Source organism: Netta rufina (assembly GCF_964035555.1).
Source record: "Netta rufina genome assembly, chromosome: 3".
Classification (NCBI taxonomy): domain Eukaryota; kingdom Metazoa; phylum Chordata; class Aves; order Anseriformes; family Anatidae; genus Netta; species Netta rufina.
In genome coordinates, this window is record NC_140125.1 from 50,996,769 (window position 1) to 51,020,317 (window position 23,549).

Below are 23,549 nucleotides of genomic sequence, written 5' to 3' on the forward strand. Positions count from 1 at the left end.
ACAGCCCAGGATACAGTTGGCATTCTGGGCTACAGGCTCACCTGTCAGCTCAGGTTCAGTTTTTCCTCCATCAGTACCCCAAGTACCTCCTTCTCCAGAGGGCTTCTCTTAATCTACTCATTGCCCAGCCTGTATTCATGATTGAGATTGCACCATCCCAGATGCAGACCTTGTACTTGGTCTTGTTGAACTTCAAGAGGCTCACACAGGCGCACCTGTCAGAGTCCCTCTGGGTGGCATCCCTTCCCTTCAGCATGTTGACTCACGACTCAACTTAGTGTTGTCCATTAACTTGCTGACAGTGCACTCAGTCCCACTGTCCATGCTGCTGACAAAGGTGTATTAAATAGTATCAGTCCCAATACAGACCCCTGAGGGATACCACTCATTGCTGGTTTTCACCTAGACGTCAAGCCAGTGTCTGTAGCTCAGTGAACGTGGCCATCCAGCCAATTTCACTTATTTGAGTCAAACACTAGCATTAATTTGAAATTGAGAGTATCACAATAAATCTTTGCTTTATAGGAAAGTTGAACGTTTGCAGCTGCTAAGAAGAAAACAAATGAAGCTGAGGTAAAACTCGTAGAGAAAATCCTCAGTCGAGTGTGTCTGGGGTTCTTCTTGAATATAGATAGTGTAAATTAAAAACTGTACTGAACTGTACCAATTTGATCTCACATACTGACCAATGAGAAGAAAAGAACTCATTGGTTAGAGAAAATTGGATTTTTTTTCAAGTGGAGCTTAGAGAGACAGGTGAAAAAAGGAATAGAATTATTTGGGATTTATAGTATGGACAAGGGAGGTAAGAATTTGCTGGGGAAAGGGGCTTTTGATATTTTTAACTTTGTTTTTTAACCCAGCCAGACATGGAAAATAGGGATTTTTTTTTTTCCATTGTCTATTGGTTTTAAGTCACTCACTTCTAGAAACTGCAGGCCAATTTATTTTCAGTACAATAGGGTTGCTTTTTTATTAATTACCTATTTCTCTACTTTTCTGTTGGTGATGACAGCAAAACATCATAATTCGTTTGAAGTGTACTCAAATAATGAGTCATAGCTTTGTTAGCTAGGCAGTAAAATCCATGCAAACAGTCTATCTAAAAACACTTGATTTATTTCTCCAAGGTTTAGGTAAGGCACTGGAAGACTTTGGAATAACAAACACCCTGAGTACCTCTTGGCATTTTTATTTCTTTAAAATTATACTCTGAAAAACTTCATTGAAATATGAAACATGCTGTTGTAGCAAATGTGATACAGAACATCTTGTGTGTTCTAGTACACAATTTTTTGTTATTAATATAGATTTGTCTTACTGTTTTTGTTCCTCTCTGCTGGGCTGTAGGTGTTCAGAGACGTGCCTGACAGACTGAGAGAACTGAAGGCATTTGTTGGGCAGACTCATCTTGTTTCACAGACAAAGCCTTCTGGTGAGTGACCAGTCCTTCTGTTGTATTGAGTTTAATCCTCGGGTGATTTTTTTTTGTTTGTTTCCTCTTTAACAATAATCTAAAAAGGAAAACCATCCCTGTGAATTTAGGTGGAAATAAGCAATGTTATCCATTGCTTGGGCCTACCTTCATGTTACTAGGAGAGAGAGGGAAGATCTGGGCAGTAAAAAAGTCACTCAGGTTTTGGGGGTGTTCTTTGTCATTCCCCTAAATGTATTGAAAAAATGGGTTAGTAAAACTTAGATGAGGAGCCAGGGTACTACATAAAGGAAAAAAGCCAAATCATCTCTGTTTCTGACAGATCATTTTCCAGTGGATTTGTACACTGTGGTCATGCCTTTTAGTAACTGAGACCCTATAAAAACTTTCTCTACATCTATGTAATTCTGTAGTATCTCCCGTGTGCAGACTCTCTGCAGTTCTATAAATGTAATTCTGCACCTTTTGTCTCAGAATGGGCACAGGTAGGTCTGTTCTCATCTACTAGCTAGTTATTTTCCTAAACCCCATAAGGGAAGCTGTCAGAAAATGTGTTCTTGTATTGGACACTGATACTGGCAATCTTTTCAAAAGTTATTGGAGGCAGATCAGCAGATACGGTGTAAACAAGATGCCCAGGTCTTCATTTTAGAAAATCAGGTAAAAAGACAGTCCTTGCCTGAAAAAAAAACTCCTGAACTTCAGTAAATTATCTGTGTGTGTGTATATATATATATAAAATTCAGCAGCACCAAAACAAGTTCAAGGAGGACAAACACCTTTTATTTAAGCCTTTCAAGACTCTGATTCAGCTTGTTTCCCTTTCATGCAGGCTATTTCTTAAATAAAGCTTCTGTCTTTCTTTGATTGAGGCAAGTGTGTAATATTTAGGCTTGACGTCAGGAGGGGGTTCTTCACAGAGAGGGTGGTTGCACACTGGAACAGGCTCCCCAGGGAAGTGGTCACTGCACCGAGCCTGTCTGAATTTAAGAAGAGATTGGACTATGCACTTAGTCACATGGTCTGAACTTTTGGGTAGACCTGTGCGGTGTCAAGAGTTGGACTTGATGATCCTTAAGGGTCCCTTCCAACTCAGGATATTCTATGATTCTATGATTCTATGATATTTATGCTCCACCTTAGTTTGACTTGGTGTTTTGTTGGAGCTTATTTCTCCTTGCTTCTTCATAGTGTCAAGTTGAACAGATAGAAAGGGTGGGGCTCAGCTAGTGGGCATCCGTCCCCTTTTTAGAACAGCTGTGTATTGCTGAGTCCATGGAGCATTTATTGTAGTAACTTGACATATTTGTGCTTAAGTGAGCTCTGAGTCAAGAATGGGAAAACCTTTCTGCCACATAATAAAAAAGGGAGGAAGACAATTTTAGACAAATAACTTTGTATGCTTAATAGGCATCAGTTCCTATTCACGCCAAAGAGGATTTAGCTTCACTCTGTTAGAATTAATGCTGTTTTGCTTCTGCAAGTTTTTTCCTCATTTGTGTTGTGAGTGACTCATTCGAGTGACTCTTGGTATGCAATGAAATTGTAACTTCACAAAAAACAAATAACATTGTGGTAACTTAGTTTCTTGTGGTTAGAAAGCCTCAAATACAAATTTTGCTATGTATTTTTTTTGTAGATGCTGTTACATATTCATAGAAACTACCAAAAAAAAAAAATCCTGAAATTGTGCTTGTGGCCGTGATCTTTTTTCATTAACAAAAACCCCATACTCTGTTTCAGATGTCCAAAAGGTGGTGCTATTATCATCTTCAATGGAAATTCCTGTTCAGACTCAGCAGGCTTTGGAACTTTCTGCACCTGCTGATCTGGATAAAACTACGACAGAGCTGGCTGACTGGTTGGTATTGATTGACCAGATGCTCAAGTCAAACATAGTCACTGTGGGAAATGCTGAAGAGATCAACCGGACTATTGCACGAATGAAAGTACGTGTTTTAGTGAAGACTAGACAGTTGCAATTTCTTTACTGAATGTACAGGCTAATAATGTTTTTTTTTGTTGTTTCTTTTTAAAAAACAAAACAAACCAAAAAACAACAACACTGCAGTAAATGCTTAACCTGCAAATTACACTTTAAAATCTGTTGATATTACACTCTACTCTCTACCATTTTCTGTTTATTCCTTGCCTGCCTTTGTGAGCAAGATGTGAGGTAGACAGCACTACTATTTTTTTGAAGAACTCCTACAAATGGCATCTTTTTAGGAATGTTTGGATAACTACAACTTCCTGTGGGCATGCAGTGTAATTTGTAATTTCATAAAATAACATGATCATAGAATATCCCAAGTTGGAAGGGACACATAAGGATCATCAAGTGAAACTCCTGGCTCCACACAGGTCTACCCGAAAATTCAGACCATATGACGAAGAGCACAGTGCAAAAACTTCTTGAATTCTGACAGGCTTGGTACCATGACTACGTCCCCAAGGAGCCTGTTCCAGTGTACAACAACCCTCTCAGTGAGGAACCTTTTCCTGATATCCAGCCTGATCCTCCCCTGTCCCAGCTTGCCACCATTCCCTTGGGTCCTATCACTGGTCACTAAAGAGAATAGGTTGGCGCCTGCTCCTCCACTCCCCGTCATGAGGAAGCCTTAGACCGCGATGAGGTCTCCCCTCAGCCTCCTTTTTTCCAGGCTGAACAGGCCAAGTGACCTCAGCCACTCCTCATATGTCTTTCCCTCTAGGCCCTTTACCGTCTTCGTAGCCTGCTTGACTTGCGATATTTTGGAATTGCCTGTGCTTTTAGGAGGCAGTGCTTAAAGACTGACCAGCACTGATGGACACCAATGCCTTCAAAAGCAGTTTCCCAGGGGTCCTTGCTAACTTGTTCCCTGAGCAGCCTGAAGTCTGCTCTCCCCATACCCAAGGCTGAAGTCTCGGTGGCAGTTTTCCTTCTGTCACCAAAAATTTTAAACTCAACCGCTTCGTGGTCGCTATGACCAAGACAGCCACCAATTGCCATGTCCCCCACAAGACCCTCTCTGTTCTCCAGCAACAGATCTAGGAGGGCACCTTTCCTAGTTGGCTCCCTTAGCACCTGCACCAAGAAGTTATCATTGAGGTGCTTTAGGAATCTCCTGGATCTGCTCATGTTGGCCGTGTGGTAATCCCAGTTGATGTCTGGCAAGTTGAAGTTCCCCATAAGGACAAGTCCCTCCACTGCCTTTACCCTCTCCCTGTAAATGTGTGTGTCTGTATGGTGTGCATATATAAAAGATCAGAGCTTGGTAAGATGATAATAAGTGGGGGAGTGAAAAGCGGGTAGAATCATAGAATATCCTGAGTTGGAAGGGACCTACAACAATCATCGAGTCCAACTCCTGGCTCCACACAGAACCACTCAAAAACCAGACCCTATGTCTGAGAGCATTGTCCAAACACTTCTTGAACTCTGGCATGTACAGTGCTACGACCAGTTCCCTGGGGAGCCTGTTCCAGTGCCTGTTCTTCACTGAGACGTGATCCTTTTAATGATATCTCCCTGAACCTCCCAGCTCCATGCCATTCCCTCAGGTCCTGTCACTGTCCTCAGAGAGCAGAGCTCAGTGCCTGCCCCTCCGCTCCCCTCATGAGGGAGCTGCAAGCTGCCAGGAGGCCTCCCCTCAGCCTACTCTGCTCTGGGCTGAACAAACCAAGGGACCTTAGCTGCTCCTCACACATCTTGCTCTTTAGACCCTTCATCATCTTCATATCTCTTCTTTGGACACTCTAATAACTTTGTCTTTCTTATATTGGGTTGCCCAAAACTTCACACAGTATTTGAGGTGAAGCCATACTTTGCAATGACTTCGGTTATCTGTGTGGTTTGTACAGGTTAGCCTTTACATCAGAATTTTCAGTTTTAAGTCAGAATACTTTTGCCCTTTAAAGCAGTGCTATAATACTCTAACAGATCAAGGGTTGTAGTAGTGATGGTATAGCCGTCTGTCTCTGGAGATGTACGTGTTTTGTTTTATGTATAAATAATACAGACATTGTTAACTACGTTCTGCTTTTTGTACCTAAAAAAAAATTAAAAAAAAATTGTATCCTAATTCTCAACAGATAACAAAAGCGGATTTGGACCAGCGGCACCCTCAGCTTGATTCTGTTTTTACATTGGCTCAAAATTTGAAAAATAAAACTTCCAGTTCAGACATCAGGACAGTGATCACAGAAAAACGTAAGTTCCTCCGTTCTGTGTTTGCAAATACAGTGTTTCTGTGACAGTAAAATAATCTTCATATCTTTCTACTAAGCTTTTGATTTTGATCCTAGTTGAAGTTGTCTTCTGTAAAACACCTGAAAACTTAGATATTAAATAGCTTCAATATAACAGTCTACTGAAAATTCTTGGAGGAAGGATGGCTACTTTTTTCTTGACTAGCATTTTTTTTTTTTTTTTGAGGTATAAGTGTAGATATGTTTGCTGGGATTTGAAAATAACTTATGAAAAACTTGGGTTACTTGACAGACAGATCCAGGGATAAGGATTTTTTATTTCCTCATATAAAGGAGATAATAATGTGTTTATTTTTACTGCACTATGATACACTAGACAGTTAGTACAAAGCATGCATATGTTGTCTTAAGAGACTAACGTTGGGCTGAGCGTCAGTAGAGCTTTTAAGTCACTGATACATACTTTAAAAAAAAAACATACCGTGAAAATTTCTTTTACTGGTACTTAACAGAAGGAAAACATAACTGACACAATTAGAAACCAAGGGACAGCATATTCTTGGAACTCCTAAGGCGTTGCCAGTTGCTAAGATTAGAGAATTCATGCAGCAGGAAATATCACAGAGGAAAAGAGAATCTATGGAACAATGGAAATATGTATTTCCCCATCTTCTTTTTTTTTTCTGCAAAGTAATTTTTCTTTGCTACATTTACATGAATTTCTTTGGTGTCCATAGAGCTTGCTGAAGATAATACTGGGCTCACAAAGCCAACATAGTTTCAGGTGGAAACTCAGGGGAGAATAGCAGCTGTTGTAATCCAGTGGAGTCAATCAACAAGGAGAGATCTGGTCAGTTGCGAAACATTCTTGGTTCTTCACGAAAGGTGAATGAAGAATAAAGTGACTGTATTTTAAAAACTTACATTGTGCTCCCTGATAGTCATGGACATCCAAGCTGGAAGCAGAGAAGCTGTGTATACTGCCATGAACGAAGCTTCCAATAGCTACTCCAGATGTATGTGAAGATTTTGTTACCTGTTATGAAACACTTAAGGACTGAAGGTTTCTTTATGCTTGCAAACGGTGATTTTGTTACAAGAGCTTAGTAGCAGTTTGCTTCACTCTGAAGAAAAGTGAAGATTGGGATTGTTTTATGCACCTTATTTAAATGCTGAGGGGAATATACAAATTCTATAAACTCCTGTGAATCTGCTATGTGTCATTGGATGAAGCCTAACTACTCTAATATCTAGGAGCACAGACATAGAAAAGTTTCCTTCTCTGGAACTTCCTTCCCAGTAACTGCATAGTCATGGGGTATTAAAAGTAACATCTAATCAGGAATTGTTTCACACTTTGAAGCCACAGGCAGATCCTTAAGGCTATGAAGAATTTCAGTTTCTGTCCTGTTTTGGTGGAGAATGAAGAGAAGGGAAATATGTCAACAGCAGATAATTTCATTAGGAACTCTAAGTGGTTAAGAGTTTAAATTCAGGCAGAGAGAGTGAGGTTAACCTGTCTATACATCAAAACCAGCAAAAATCTGTAACACATCAAGAAATATTTATTCTCTAATAATAACATGGTAGAACTATCAAATGTGTACCCACTTCAAGTTGCTATTGTAGACAGTTGTTTTTCAGGGATATTTTTCCTTCCAGCTTTGTGGGGGACAGCCTAAATGCTTAGGAGACTTTTCTATACAGTTCATCAGCCAGCACGCATTGTTATACCCTTTTTTCACTCCTGCTGTTTTTGCTTTTGCTGTTTTGGTGAAATCAGAGATCTTTCCCAGCAGCTGAGTGTTTGCTTTGAACATACTCTTTATCCAACGCAGTAACAAATTTAATTAAAAAAAAATGTGTGTATGCATGTCTGTATGTATTTATTTGCTGTAGGGGTACTGAGGCTTTCTTCTGAGTTCTCATTCAGTTCACCATTCAGTTCACATCATTCTTGAAAATTATAGTCACTTTGACAAAGGGGCTTCATGACCACAGTCTAAGAGCTCTGTGAGGATAAACGGAATATTGTTGAATGTATTTCTTAAAGACATCTTCTCAGGCAGCTCTAATGACCTTGGATGTTTGTAAAAAGTTTAAAGTAAAAAAAAAATAAATCTAAAAAAATATAAAGGTCAGTTCTCTTAAGTGGTTTACACAGTCTTTGGCATTTTTGCTTCATGGAGGAATAAAGTGACCTGAGTATCAACTATGTATGTTTTCTAATAAAGTAAAATGACGTACTTACTGGTAGGATAATTACATTTGATACATTGTGTATTGCCTACCAGTGGCTGCTGAGAATACAAATGTTCCCAACCGAAAAACTCCAAGCTGGCTTTCTTCTGTTTGCTTTCTTTACATTTGTTTTTTTTTACTCTAGTTCAGATGGTACAACACATTGCTACTAACTGTCACGTCAGGTAATAGGGAAGACCTAGGTCCACCTCTGTAGACTCTCAAGTGATACAATTTTTTTTTATTGGTCTCTAGGTATTAAGAAAAAAAATAAGATGATGTTCATTTCTTTCTGTCAGTTGGACTTCCTGCTTTCCCTGACACTATTTCTTTTTGTTCTAGGCTTTCATCATGTTTTCTTTTTCACGCTTTGTTTATTGAAGGTTAAAGCTTATTTATTGATTGTCTAATGTAACTCTGTTCATTGAGACAGGAACGTGATACTTGAAGGAAATGGGGTGTGATCAATAACTTCTCTGTTGTGTAATCTACATAAGCCTGTAAAAACCTGTGGTGGAATGAAAGTGCTTAAGTAGGTTGTTACTGGAGAGTTCCTACATTAGCCACTGTGCTGTAGTGCAGGGGCCAGTAGACTACATCCAACAAGCACGCTGGTCAGTAAAGCTTAGTTCACTTTGTATAAGCTGCCCAGATCTAAACAAGATTTGTTTGTTTGTACTGGTTGGAGTTGTGAGTGCACGAGGGTGACTTGCTGGCACAGCCCTCCCTCTGCCCTGGTGCTCCCTTGGGGCCCTGCTGGTGGCATCTCTGCAGCTCAGCAGAACTGCTTCCCATGCTGTGTTTGTAAAATGTAATGTCTTTGAAGTCTTCCAGAAATAGTAGTTGTTGCTTTTATACTTAACTGCTTAAACAAGAGGGAGACAAACACCTGCATTTTCTGTTTGCTTGTGTGAATGTGCATATTACGTGAGGAACTAAAATACAGCATGTTGAAAGGACTGTACTTGAAAATGAGTTACGTTACTGCCTTTTGTCCTGAGAACTAGAGTCCTTTTGTCCTGAGAGTAGTTATGGCTACTCAGTTGGTTGCCCCAAGTTTTTGATTTTCTGTGTTGTTGCCTGCAGTGGAGAAGGTAAAGAACCAGTGGGACAATACCCAGCATGGCGTGGAGGTGCGGCAGCAGCAGCTGAAGTACATGCTGACGGACAGCATCCAGTGGGATGAGCAGAGGAAAGAAATGGAGCATCTCATGGAGCAGTGTGAGATCCGTCTGCGTATGCTCATGCAGGCCCCGAAAGAGGTGCTTGCCAAACAGATTGCAGATAACAAGGTAAGGCCATCCTACAGGTGTTTTTTTCTTCCCCTCTCTGCCCCCATCAGACTCCTAATTCTATGTGAATAGACCAAATCCTATGCTGTTGGATTCATTTGATGACTGAATGTCAAATTTAGTTGTAAGACTGATGTGGCAGTTCTGTCTTTTTGAGCATGATATGTTCTAAATTGTTTCTGTGTTTCTTTTTTTAATCAGACTTCCTGAGAACTGCTTTCTGGGAGGGGAACAGGTGGCATGTATGCATGGGTGTCTTTTTATAAGTCTAGTTGAAATGAGTACAGTATAGCATCAAATAAATGATTTTTCACATTGGTGGAAGTTTAATTATACAACCACAAAATGTAGCATGTATTATTCCATAGAAACCCATTAACAATAGTTTAATAAATCCAAGAATGGACCAATTCATTTAAAATTATTCTGAATTTCACTTCTGATGGGTGCTGAGCATATTCAACTCTTTTTTTTTTTTTCTTCCCTACCTGAATCCCATGCAATCTTTGCTGCTTTTCATATCACAGCAAACCTGCTGTGATAAATCAATAACTCTGATGTCCTTTGTCCTGGTGGCTGTCTGAAAAAAAGACAGGCTGTAGGTGGCTTAGGATGAGAACTAAAGAGACAAATCATTGAGGAGAGGGCTCTTATCAGTACACTACTTGGAACAGACTTTACTAGATTTCTAAAATGTGTGTATGCGTAGATGCATTCATGAAGGGACAATGTAGGGAGGGGTTTTCTATCCTTTTATGGTTCTAACAAATACCATTTTTTCTCATTTATTTGTGTTTTGGTTCATTATCAGTGACACTCATCATTGACACTTATCTAATAGATTTTCTTTTTAAAAGGAACTTTATTCTAGAAAAAAGGGTACATTTGTTGTTTAAAAAAAGGCAAAAAAAAACAGGATTTTGTAATGATAAAATGAATAATATGAAAAACAATCTGATTTCAGTTTTGCTTGATGTCTCATTCTGGAATTGCTTTTTAGCTGTTAATACAGGACTTGCATAGAGGCGATATCACGGTAGCTGCATTCAATGATCTTTCAAATAAACTTCTTCGAGAGTATCGTGATGATGACACGAGGAGGGTGAAGGAAACCACTGACCAAATGAACAATTGCTGGGTTAATCTGAACCAAAGGTAATTGCAAGGTGTCGCTGTATTTGTTGCTGTTTGTCTTAAATTTGTATTGTATGTGTATCACTTACATGTATTGCAGTCTCTTCTATGTACACTTAACTTTACAGCAGCACTTCACACTACTATGGTTATTTAATCAACAGTAGTGAAGCTGAATTTTGAAGATGGAAATGGTTTACCATAGTTTACCACGGAAGGCTTCTGTATGACTTCTAATTCCCTGTTAAAGAAAAGGGGGTGGTGGGGTGGGAGGGGTTATATTTTCTTATGTTTGGCCTCAGGTTTGCCTTTGGCTACTTTTCTCTGAAGGTCTTTGAGCAATTCTTCCTGTTCTTTGATGCTGTTATACGCTATGTATTTGTAGTTTGTTCCTGTGCTTTCTTTTCATAAGGCAGTAAGTATTCAGCTCCACCTTCTAATGCTTCCACCCAATGTTCATTGTAGGCCATGCTTCATCTAACAAACTTTTTGCGAACAGGGCTGTGCTTTGGTTTTCTGAGTGCAATGCACCTGACACTCCCATCTAGAAAGCATTTAACTATAGGAACTGAGACTTACTTGAAACTTGCTTCTTCTTATTCATTCTCTATTAAGACATATTTGCAAAGAAGTATTCCAGGTCTTTTTCTGAAAATGTGGTCCTATTTATTTTCCTATGCGTTTTTTTTTTTTTTTTGTGTGTGTGTGCAAGGTAATCTACTTACTGCAAAAAAATCTTTTTAACAAACATTTTTAGACAATTAATATTAGGCTAATATGTGATTCAATGCCAGCAGCTTTAAAGGACAACATGCCTTGTGGTTAGAGGAACAGGAGAGAATTGATCCTATGTATATGGGAGTAGGGTAAATGACAACCAGAGTCTATACATATGCTTGTATATATGTGCATGCAGAAGGGGAAACTGCCTTTGTAATGACATGTCAATTAGGTGAACAAGTCCTAGGTAATAAAGCCTCTGTAGTTGATAATATATCCTGGGGAGTGAGGGGAGGAGAACTTTATAGTGGCAAGCAGTAGGATTCACAGGTAATTAAGGAAGCAGAGTAGAATGTTTTGTTATCCTCCCTTGGAGGACAATGGTATTTTTGTAGTTTTCTGCTTTTGATGTCACAAGTTTTATATGAGTTTCCTGGTTATTTCCATAGAGAGATAAAATTTAGTACAGACAAAAGTTTATATGGCTCATTCTGTGTGATCATTTGAGAGAGAATAAAAATTTATTAATCTCTACATGTTTTGATGTCTAAGATAAGATTTTCAAGAGACTAAAACATTTCATAATTATTCAATCTGATGTGGACATCTTTTCACTTTTTTTTTTTTTTTTTTTTAAAGGCAAGCAAACAAAAAAAATTCTAGTGCATGGTGGGAGAGGCTTTGGCATATGTCAAAGCTTCCTTGGCTTTTTACTTGCTGAACTAGGTCATGGTGGTGAGGTCATCTCCTGAAATGACCCTTTCTGACCATTCATTTGCATCAAGTTTGGGGTCTGCGGCATATTTACCATCAGATCCTCTCTCTATGCCTGAGTAGATGAATAATATTTCAAACAAAAAATGCCATTAACTTCATCTGAATCTACCATGAAGGCATCTGGGGATAGGGATGCAATTAGAGAGTGATGAGAAACAGCTCCTGACTGGATTAGCAGAACCAGTAGACTACAACTCTATAGTAGTCTCATTCAAATTCAAACTTTGTAGAGTTTTGGCTAGAGCTAGCATAAAACTATCCGCCTGTGTCAGACCAGGTGATAAGAAAGAAGAGCTCCTAACTGGAAGCCTCTAATTATTTTTGAATCTGATTGAAGTCTGGAATAATAAGCAATTGCATTGTTGTGTGTAACTGAAGCTCGACTCTTACCACTGGGGCTACTCTTTTGCAGTCTGCAGCCTTAGGAGATGGGTATCTGCTTTTCTGCTTTGTTTTTTAAGTAGGGGCAGAACATCCAGGAGAAATTGGGAAGCCAGTGGGTAGCCAGAGCATGGAGCTGCTCACCGTAACCCTGTGGAGCAGAGTAGAATTAAAAGGGGAGAATGTGCAGTGAAAGCACCTTTTCAGGGGAACGAAGGTTTTTATCTTTGCCTTTAAAGGCAATAAACAAAAATACTGATGAGCCTTGAGCGCTGAAGATGGCTGCATGTGACAGGTGTTGGGACTGACAGGGACTGGACCTGGAGCTTAAGCATAGATCTGTATTTACAGCATACTGCTTTAAAATGCCAGCTGTGGCAATACCTGTACCTGGAGGCTGCAGAGGGGGTCCTTAGTAGCGTCACCTGGGATAATCAGTCTCGAGCAGCACCTTGAGAGTGCTCTCAGGAGGGCTAGCCATGGAATGCAAAGTCGAAGGAAGAAGGTCGGCGTTACGGGGTTGGAGCTTCCCAGCTCAATATTTTGTAAATCAAATAGTCTGTCCAGTGGCTATTTATTTTCTGTTCTTGATATTGCAGGGTGAAAGCGTAGTAGTTCTATGCACTTCTGCTGCCTCAGTAGTAGCTTGTAGTTGATGTTTAGACTGTCTCAGGTGTTTTTCCCTGACTTTCTTTTGAGCATACACTTGCATGCATTGAAGACTTTTAGTTTAAATCTGAAGAAATAATTGGGTGGAACAGAAACCTGAAATGGTGCTATGAAAGCTTAAATGCTACAGGTACAATTATTTTTTTTTCTTGGCCATGTCTTTGCTAATAAAATTTACGTAGACCTTCTCCACTATCAATGAATTAAATAAAGTTAGCTGCGGTTGTACAGAATTCTGCAGGTTTTCCTCACATTTAATTCTTGTGTCTTAGAATGACTCTGTCTTTCTGAGACTGTTCTAATCATATTAGAATTCTTGGAGAACCTGCATCATCTTTTTGGCTAGGGGAATAGTTAATAGCATTATAGAATTCTCCACCAACTTCTATATTACGTTTGAGGCCTTTGTTGGAATGAAATTAAAGTATTTTGGGTCTGCTTGTAAAACTGTTGCTCACTTCTGCTATGTAGGTCCTCTTTAAAAGCTCCCATGTAATCTTAGAACATTAATTGTAAATCTATTGATTTATGCTGCTGGAATGCATATTTAGTGTAAGGAATGATTTTCAGCTTTAATTCACTTATCATGACAGCACTGGGACTGTAATAATAGGATTTTTTTTTTCCCTTTAATTTCAACCAAGCAGAAAGTTTGAGGAATTAAAACTTTGGACTAAAGATGACATTCTTCAATGAATGTTATTAGCTACAAAGTTCAGGTTGTCTCAATTCCCATCTAGAACATCAGTACTTAGACTTAGAGATCTGGGTCACTTACAGTGTTTCATCCTTCGAGGCTTTTCTCTTTCTTTGAAAGTCACCTTTATTATCAGTCCATTCTTCCTGTTGTCACTCCTGTTCTGACACCTTTGGCCTTACCCCCCTGCCAGGGAAGAAAATCCCTGCAGAGGGAGAGGGTTTTGAAGTCAGAGCTCATAAGTGTTTTTACTTTACGTTTTTCTCACAGTTCTTTGGAGTGTTCTAATTTTTGAGCTGATGCTTATTATTTTTTCCAGGCAATATATTTATCAAATGTTTGGTCATCCCGGCATGCTATTTAGTATTTTTCCTCAAGAGTTGGCAGAGCATGGCAAAGCTTCAGTTCAGAAGCGAGAATGAAGACTTTTTGCCCCGGTACTCGTTTGCTAGTAGCCAGACTTGGGGAGGAATGAAGTCAGGAATGATTCACAAAATCTCATTTTGAATAAAGCAATTGTTAAAAAGTGATGTAAGACCTAAGCTCCTAGCGCTGAGGATGTGACTTATCTTACTGCAGGTAGTCTAGAAAATTCAGTTGGTTATGCTAATATTTAGGAACATAAGCCTGGTAGAACGGAGTTTGCATCAGATGTTCTTACTGCCCTTGAAGGAAAATAACTTTTCCTTGCATCTGCGCTTTCTGATGTGCTGGAGTACCTGCTTTGAAACTTCATCCTGAATGGTACCAAACATCTGCAGCTTCTTTAAAAAGAATATTTTAACTAGTGTTGGATTTCAGGATTCTAAACATAGTGATTCTGTAATATGTTGAGCAGGACTGTTTCCCCACAGTGTGGATAGGAGGAAAGAAAGCCTAGGGAAACTAGGAGGAGGCAGAATACACCCATGTTTGGTGGGCTTTTCTAGAGAAAGGTTTTCACCTAATGCAAAAATATCAAACAATGAGTGTTTTGACCTTGTCTTGCTTGAAATGTTTCACTTTACCCTTGAAATCTGACAACATGATTGATGTTTGATGTGGAAATAAAAATCAAACTTCCTGCTTAGATAGCAGAAGTATGCTAGGTTGTAGCCCTGGTAGGGATCTCTGTACACAGTGCTGGTAGGAGTTGTTTCTTTTGTCCTCAGTGTGGGAAAAGGGTTGCTGTGGAATAACTGCCTCAAATGGGTGAAATTCAGCTTGTCACGCTTCAAGAAACTGTTAATCAGAGCTTCTAAAATTGCTGACTATTGCAGTTTTCAATCTGAGTTTCATTTCAGTGAAACAGTTCTGTTATGCAGCCATACAATCTGATCTTTTTTTAGGGGATCTGTTGAAGTTGCTTACCAATAATCAAATTGAACAAATTCCTTAGATCTGAAAAAATCCTGTTTATAAACAAAAAAAAAATCTGTTTGTAGAACTGGAGAAGAACTTATCTTTCAGATAAGTTAAAAGTTTGGACGCCCCTCGGTCAGTCTTTTATTTAAGCATGTTCGGTAGGGGTTGACCGTTATGAGGGTAATGTATTACTCTGAGTCATAGTGTCAGAAGTCTTGCCTTTTAGCAGAGAGAGATAGGTATTTGGCTTTCCACCCCTCAGCACTTTAACTCTTGCAGTAGACACTAATTGAGGGGCGTGTTTCTGTTCACCATAGAAGAAAATTCCCCCAAGCCCTCAGTGTTTCTACACCGTGTGATTTTTGTTGATGAGGAAAAGCATTTGCACTTCTCAGGCATGGCAATAAATTCTACTGGTTGGGGTAGCATAAGCCTGCGATGATAATGCTCAAAAGGGAGATAGTTTCATTTCTTCCACATGCATTCTTTCAAAGTGCTGTGAGATACAAAACAAGTTCAAAACATCTGTTCATAGTCATAAGGACCAGAATCATATCAAATAAAATGAACGGAGGTATAAATAATAATAAAACAAGCTGCTGCAGATGTATAGATTCTTCATAAAGAGAAGTTTCACGTTATCTTTTAGTAGTTTCATTTTGATGTGTATAATACTGGGGGAACATCTGACGCCTGTTGTCTTGTTTTCAGAGCCGTTGATAGGCAAAATTTCTTGGAGACAGAGCTGAAGATGGTGCAGGCCTCGCACAAGGATCTGGAAAGACTCCTCAAGTGGCTTCAAGAGGCAGAGACGACTGTCAATGTTCTCGCAGATGCATCCCAGCGTGAGAACACTGCTCAGGACAGTGCCTGCGTAAGGGAACTCAGAAAGCAGATGCAGGTGAGAAACTAAATAACATTGCTGGTATTTGTGCTTTTCCTTAATGGCAAGTGCTATAAAGGAAAGCTAGTTTCACCTACTGGAGAGGGGAAACTGGCCTATTGGAAGGTTTTTAAAAACAGTATCTTAGAAGTCAAGTGTGTGAAGGAAGCAGATTTTTTTTCCCTAAGGCTTGAAATGCTTATTTTGAGAACATCTGTGGCACTCAGGGCTCTTAAATGTCCTTGGATGGTAACTGTATTCAGGAAGTGTGGGAGGGAGAAGGCGTAGGAGGAAGAGAAAGGAGATGGGTTCAGCCTTCATTAAGGGTACAATGTATTGAGGGAAAACAGGAATAAAAAGTGGAGACCTGACAGCTTTTCTTAATATTGTTGTATTTGGGCCTGTGTTGGGAAGAAAAATGAGCATCGCAGTATTTTCTGCTTCTGTGAAGCATGAATTTCTGTTATCCTGTCTACCTGATATGAACACTTTTGTGTGTCATCTCTCTTCTGATGAATGTTTTAATATATTTTTTTTTTTCCTTCAATTAGTTTTCCTTATTTAGCACAGATATTTTGGCATGCACAAAACTGGGAGGCTAGACCAGCTATGAAATCCCATGCTCTGGGTTTGGAGTAGTATATTATGTGGTGTAAATTCATGGAGTTTGAACAGTTCATAGTAGGGGGGAAAAAAAAAGCTGTTGCTACCAGTAGTACTTTTAATCTGAACATAGCTGCATTGAAATTAAGTGAAACAAGACAATTTAAAGTATCTTCTAGAAAACTACTCACTGTACTCATAAAGAAGAGAACAGTATATTGTGGAGGCTTGTGTCTGTGGAAGATGACGTCAATCAACAAGGTTTATATGATTATGGTCAGTTGGGGAACTCATCTGTAGAGATGTCTCTCTGACACAAAGATAAAGCTGTTATTTTGCAATTTACTGTTGTCTATATACAGCTGTGAAGTACCCTGCTCATGGAAGATTGTTCACTCTCCTTTGTTGTGCTTGGTTAAGATTGCTGGAGTAGTTTCATGTGAGGGGAGTAGTGCTGGACGAGCCTGCCTGCTGTGTGGGCAGGTCCATAACCAGCTCTTGATCTGTGCCCCTTGTCCTGGTTTGTGACCACTGGCAGGTTACAAGGCAGATGGAGGTGCTTGGGCATGGCCTCCCCTTCTTCAACATCCTCCTAGCTGATGTTATCTGCCTTTGTCTATGACTGTATGCTTCTGTTCACTGTGCAGATGAAGTATACCCAACCTAGCCATAGCTTTACATAGGATTTTGAGCTTTTTTCTACTACCGAGGGCAGTTAAGAAGAGTGCACGTCAAAGACTGTTGTAGCGTAATGGCTTCTGAAATGATCTTAACTTAACAGTGTGGCCAGCAGGGCTAGGGAGGTGATCGTCCCCCTGTACTCGGCTCTGGTGAGGCTGCACCTCGAGTACTGTGTTCAGTTTTGGGGCCCTCGCTACAAGAAGGACATGGAGGTGCTTGAGCGGGTCCAGAGAAGGGCGACGAAGCTGGTGAGGGGCCTGGAGAACAAGTCCTACGAGGAGCGGCTGAGGGAGCTGGGCTTGTTCAGCCTGGAGAAGAGGAGGCTCAGGGACGACCTTATTGCTCTTTACAGATACCTTAAAGGAGGCTGTAGCGAGGTGGGGGTTGGTCTATTCTCCCACGTGCCTGGTGACAGGACGAGGGGGAATGGGCTTAAGTTGAGCCAGGGGAGTTTTAGGTTGGATGTTAGGAAGAACTTCTTTACCGAAAGGGTTGTGAGGCATTGGAACAGGCTGCCCAGGGAAGTGGTGGAGTCACCATCCCTGGAAGTCTTCAAAAGACGTTTAGATGTAGAGCTTAGGGATATGGTTTAGTGGGGACTGTTAGCGTTAGGTCAGAGGTTGGACTCGATGATCTTGAGGTCTCTTCCAACCTAGAAATTCTGTGATTCTGTGATCTCTCTCCCTCTAGTAATTTTCAATGTCACATTAAATATAACTGAAACATTGACCTCACGTCACTGGTAAACACTCCAAAATCAACATGTCTGTTTTTAAATATTTGTTGAAATGAACTCTTAACATAAAATGAAGCTGTAACTTCTTGCTACTGCAAGGTATGCCTTATAAAATAAATAAATCAAGCCCTCTCCCTTCCAAGTTCTTAAGGTTAATATCTGGTTAAACAAAGATCATTTCCTGTTCTTCCTCCTGTTGAGTGGGTATAAAATAACATTGTTCTCTTCGTAATTTGCTGAATATGAGAAGAAGCATTTCTTCTGAATGGTTATAAGAGTGCAGGACTTGTAACTTTCTCTGTTCTATGTGAAGATGCCTCTGCCCCCAGGACCTATGCACTGAGTTAAAGTTCATTGTGAGCTTAGAGTATGATAAATTGTAGGTGAAATACATACTGAAAGCAGACAAAATATGATTTTTTTTCCAGTTATAAGTCATGCATTTTCAAAATTAGATCATCTGCTAAACTAGAGTGTGTGTGGAGCAGTGGGGGTTGGAACTGTCTTACATTACATTGTAGGGCTAACTTATTTGGCTGCAGCTCATCGCTCAATAGTGGAGTTGGTGATCTGGGGACTGTTGAAGCCTTCTCCTGACTTCCATTACAACAGTACTGCACAAATAATCCCAGCTTTGAGTGAGGCTGGAGGCAATGATTTTTTTTTTTTTTTTTTTTGAAAGGGAGGAAGCTCAGTTATAGCATCAGTCTTTTTAATTAATCTGAAAGAGGTTAAAACCTAAGTTGAAGCAAGATGCTGAAAATGAGCTAAGAAATAGAAGTAACACTGGGACAATGTGAGTGAAAGCCTGTGCCTACTGTTGTGTTCAAACTAACTTGTTTTATTGTCACGTTGGTTTTAACAAATATCGTCTGTGCTTGTCTCATTATGATTCAAACTTGTATGTTAGCTGGAAAGGAAAAAAAAACAGAACTGAAACAATAGAGCAGGTGTGGTCTGTGGATACTTCTACGAAGAGTTGTGAGCCCCTGCACACTTATTTCTGAATGCTTCAGTGTTCTGGGACCTGTGCTGCTTCATAGGTTTATTCAAAAAAAAAAAAAAAAAAGTTTATTAGCAGTGTATCAGCTAATGATGCTAGGCTAGAGCTGGAAAGCTAAAGTAACAGACTTGTAGTGATGGAGGAGAGCAGGTGTAAGGCAGAAGCAAGACAGAATGGGAGAATAGTTGTAAATTTCTAAAACCAGAGCTGAATGAAGACTCAGTTACATCAAAATAATGGTGGTGATGGTGCTGGGGGGATCAGAACTGAGACATGACAGAACAAAACATGAAAAACAAGTTGATGTAGACTGAAATACTGATTCATTTTTTTTAATAAATAAATTTCAGAATGAAAAGGTATGTTAACAGAATTGGATGGGAACAGTTTCTAAATCTGTCCTGCATGAAAAATCTGTGCCCTGCACTCATCCTCTCAGCTGGGAAGTGCCTGAGAAGAGGTGTACCAGCATGTAAAGCATGGGCGCTGAAGCTGTCAAGTTCCTAGGGTCCTGTGAACTTGTCAGACTTGATGCTGCCTTCAGCTGGTGCCTCTACACTGTTCTGGCTGATGTGCTTGAAGTGCGTGTACGTGTTCATGTGGCAATGTATGCAGTACAAAATACAGTTACTTGTAATACTTGTAATAGTGTCTTTAGATTCCAAATTGAGACAAAAATGTGATATGCTTTGAAACATGATATGCTTTGAATTTACAGTAATTTAACTTGAGTAAACTGATGAATTACATTTAGATCTTTTTTCAACTGAAACTATTTAATAAAGCTTACAGTAAGAATTATCACATTTTTGTATAGTTTAATATCTATCTATCTTGTAGAAAAAAGTTGTTGTTTTTTATTTTTATGATTTTTTTTTTATCATTTCTTATCTCAGCTCCCTCTACCTTCCTATCTGTCCAGAAAGACTGATGTTACAGATCTGTTAACCCCGAAAGAGGGGAGAGACGGTCAAAGCCCCAGGCTGAGAATACACATAATTTCCTATTCTTCTTGATACATGTTGATGTAACTTACTCTGGGGGAATTTTTTTCATTAATTGAATTTTTGGTTTTATTACAGAGAGCGTGTGTCAGACTTGGTGTTGATTTCTTAATTTATTTTCCCTTTTGAATCTTGTTTGGTAGAAACTATGTCAATGCACACAGCCGTTTGTGGTGAATACTTACTTCCTGAGGAAACTGTGCTTTCTAGATGGCATGGTTTTGATCAGTATTCCCTGATACTGTAGTACCTGATCTGTGTTGAGGCAGTCATCCTCTGCTTACTCTCTGTTCTGCCACCCGTGGTGTCAGTGATGGCTTTCCCTGAGTGTTTGCCCCAGCAGCCCCTCCAGCACAGATGTAAACAGCTGGATCGTAGCACCTCCGGAAGGAGCAAGGAATTGTGCCCCTGGTTGTGCTGCAGAGTCGCCACACCTCAGGGCACACTGACTGTATTGCACAGGGAGTGCCTTACTGGTAGCAAAACACTTCCATGCTCTGGGATGTCCTGGTGCCATCCTTAAATGGCTTAAATAATTCTGCTATGTCATGGGGAAAACATGAACATGGTGTTAGCTCTTTGAAATCAAGGCTGGCTAGAAATGGGGTGGTGGCATGACCGTATGCTTTCAGTTTGGCAAAACCCTTCTTTCTTGTCCTAATGAGCCGTTCAGGGAAAGACATAATTTGGAAACGGCTCCTGAAAACCATTCGTACTTTCTGATCTGAGTGAGAATCCTTTGAGATCTCTTTGACTAAATTAGCTCTAAGCGAGTTTTCCTAGTAGAGAGGTTTACCCCCTGCAGTTTTTCCTTTTGTATTGGATAATCTAGTTTTGAGAAGCGCCCGTGTGATTTATTAGCCTTTAGCGTATGGCTGATATAATTAGGGCAGGTATCCCTCTGCTCCTCTTGGAAGATTTATAACACAGTCTGTTATTCACTCACTACAGCTCTGCCAGAGCTGCTGCGTTCAGTCTGAGAGCGAGAGCATCCTTTGCCAGAGTGAGGGAGCAAATGCTCAGTCTGCCGATCGAAAGCAGCTACCGAAGGAGAACAACCGTGGTGGTACACGGGAGCTGTCTTCCTGAAGGAATTCCTTTTTTGTTTCCACAGCTTTCGTGCTTAAATTAATAACCTTTCCAGCTATTTAGTGCACTCCTGAATGGTGGCAGATACTCGGCTGCTCAACAACTTCATTTACTCTCTGCACAGGCAGAGCTGAGCAATACCGGTTAGAAGGAGCCGTGAAGAATTTTTTTTATTTTTTATTTTTTTTTGCATTCGCTTCTTGTGGTTATTTTGTGAGAGAAACTTATGCTGTATCAACCTCCTTTGCCTTTGAAACATATAAAGCCTGTAGCTCTCAAAGGCAATCCTGGAAGAGAGCATGCTCAGAAAGCTGGCAAATCATTGTCCAGTGACCGGGAGGAAATGATAGTTGCTCTTCATTTATAATGCAAATTCTGAGGTGTCTTCAGAAGTGTGGCAAACTTAAAATGATGGCTGTGGTGAGAACGTCTCTGCAGAAAGTTGTGGTGTTGTTGCATCGTTTACAGAGGATGGCTGTTTCTTCTCCACGTTACCAGAAGCTGTGTAAGGTAAGAAATGCAAGACCCAAATCTTGAGAGCATCTAATGCTTTTCTCTCTTTTATCTTTTTTTTTTTTTTTTTTTTTTTTCTTTTTGAGATAAAAAGAAAAAAAGAGAATGAAATGAGTGTCAAAAGTACCTTAAGCTATGTGGTGTGGTTTTAAAGCCTTCCATGTTCTCATATGCAAGCTTTGTTAAAGAATGTTATTAAAAACAAAAAAGTGCTTGTCAATTAGTAATACAGTTAAGAAAAAAAGTGCAGTGTTGTTTACCATTTACGTGTCTGGAAGGAAACTTAATGTTCAGTTATCTTCTGTAAACTGCTACCACATCTTTTCCAGAGGAGTTGGTTAATTCTTGATAAATGCAGTGATTTAACTCCAAGGTACCCATTATGTAGAGGAACTGCCTTATATAATAATAATGCCCAGTGGTTTTGCTTCTGAGCTTAATGAAACTTTTCATCAGGAATGAGCTCAGCAGACTCATAATACATAATGTGCAGCTATGAAATTTTGACTTCACCTGTCGGTATTTATGGAGTTCTGTTGTGGGGTCATACAAAGGGAAAGGAAAAGTTGCCCGAAAAGCATGTTGACCTTTCACTGCCATTCACATGGATATTTTTACCATTACCTGTTTTGGTGGCTGACAGCTTCCACAAGACTGTTTTCATGTTTCGTTGGTTTTGCACAGGTGCAGTAGTTGAGAACTTCAGTACTGTGGTAATGATCTAAGCTACCTAGTAAAAATAAGCTTTTTAAGCACGTTAATCGCTCACCAGATTAAAATAAAAAGATAAAAAGCAGCTGTGGTATGTAAAGTCAATGAGTGAATGCTGCCACAGTGTTCCTGCGAGGAGTGGTTGTACCATGGTGTGCTGTTGGACTTCAATGCAAAGATTCTGCTTTGTAACTTTGGCAAATACAAGATTGGAGGGGCCTTCAGCTGTGTACTGACATAACCGTGTATAAACTCTATTCAGCTGCCTTTGAACTAGTTTTTCATTCTTGCTGCTTGTGATACTTTAATACTTTACTGTGTTTTTTGGTGACTTTCTGTCCGAGTTTGTTTGTACACGAAGTGGGACCAACATGCACGAACAGACTCAGGAAGCCCATTCTTGTTACAGTGATAAAGTAAAGCCATTGTAATTCATTGTTTGCTTCAATCCAAAATGCATTTTATGAGAAATGTGTTATGAGAAATATAAAGTTTACATAAAGTAACAGAGATCTCACCTTTAGGGTAGAGCTTGGAAGTACGAAGAGGATGTAATGCAGTGTCTGGTTCGTAACAGTGAAGTTCATAGAAGTTGTGGCATATGGGGAACAGCATGGCATTTTCAAATGGGTATTTCAGTGTGCTTTACAAAGCTGTAGAGGTGTATCTTCATTATGAAGACTGATAGAGAGTAGTTTGTGTGCATACAAGCTGTTGTAACAAGCACGCCCCAGTTCCTCTTGTCTATCATTGAAGAGCTCTGCTTGCTTTTGTGAATAATGCAACTTTTTATTAACTAATGTAAAGGCATGCTTTTTGATTGTCTTTTCATAAAGACTAGGAAAGTAAAAGTGCTTTAAAACCTGTTCAGTCACATTTTCACATGTAAACTTATTTATAACAACGTTTGTCAAACAAGAACTATTTAGTGACACTTGCAGTAGAAATCATTTGCTAATTGGAATGAGAGCCTAGTAAATGGTTGGAGACCTACCTTGAGTTTAAACCTACCTGAGGGGTAGCAAAATGCTTCTCAAAAGCTGTTCCTAAAGTATATTTTCTGATTCCATGAGCAAATGCCTCAGGCATTTTAATGTAGCTAAATTACACATTGTATGTTTGTATTTTTTTTTTTTTTTTTTCCCCTCCCCTTAAAAAGTCCTGCTGCTGTTTTCTCAGGTGTCTTGTGAACAGCTTACCAAAAGTAGAATTGTTGTTGGTCTGTCTGTGGAGTTAAATCAGACACTGACTGGAGAAAAAGGACTGTTTTACAATCCCAGTCACTTCCAGCAGGTGTCAATGTAAGGCAGTGATATATGGGAGTATGGTGATGGAAATGTTAATGCTTACATGAAAAAATGCTGCAGAAATTACAGATTAAAAGCAAACCTGATAGTGGGCCAGTAAGGATTTCTGGTAGTGTTCTATATACTTCTGTCTTCGTC

General features: G+C 39.7%; 1 protein-coding gene across 2 annotated transcripts in view; it reads left to right on the forward strand.

The window, feature by feature from the left end:
- The window catches only part of UTRN (utrophin), a gene marked incomplete at its 5' end in the record, with an annotated part of 369,309 nt that overhangs the window by 140,607 nt on the left and 205,153 nt on the right, over positions 1–23,549 (forward strand). For both annotated transcript variants that reach the window (XM_084284598.1, XM_084284597.1), the window contains 6 exons: positions 1,351–1,435; positions 3,179–3,384; positions 5,510–5,627; positions 8,954–9,159; positions 10,160–10,314; positions 15,593–15,782. In XM_084284598.1, the coding sequence (XP_084140724.1) occupies positions 1,351–1,435; positions 3,179–3,384; positions 5,510–5,627; positions 8,954–9,159; positions 10,160–10,314; positions 15,593–15,782 (960 nt within the window). The remainder of the gene's footprint in view (positions 1–1,350; positions 1,436–3,178; positions 3,385–5,509; positions 5,628–8,953; positions 9,160–10,159; positions 10,315–15,592; positions 15,783–23,549) is intronic.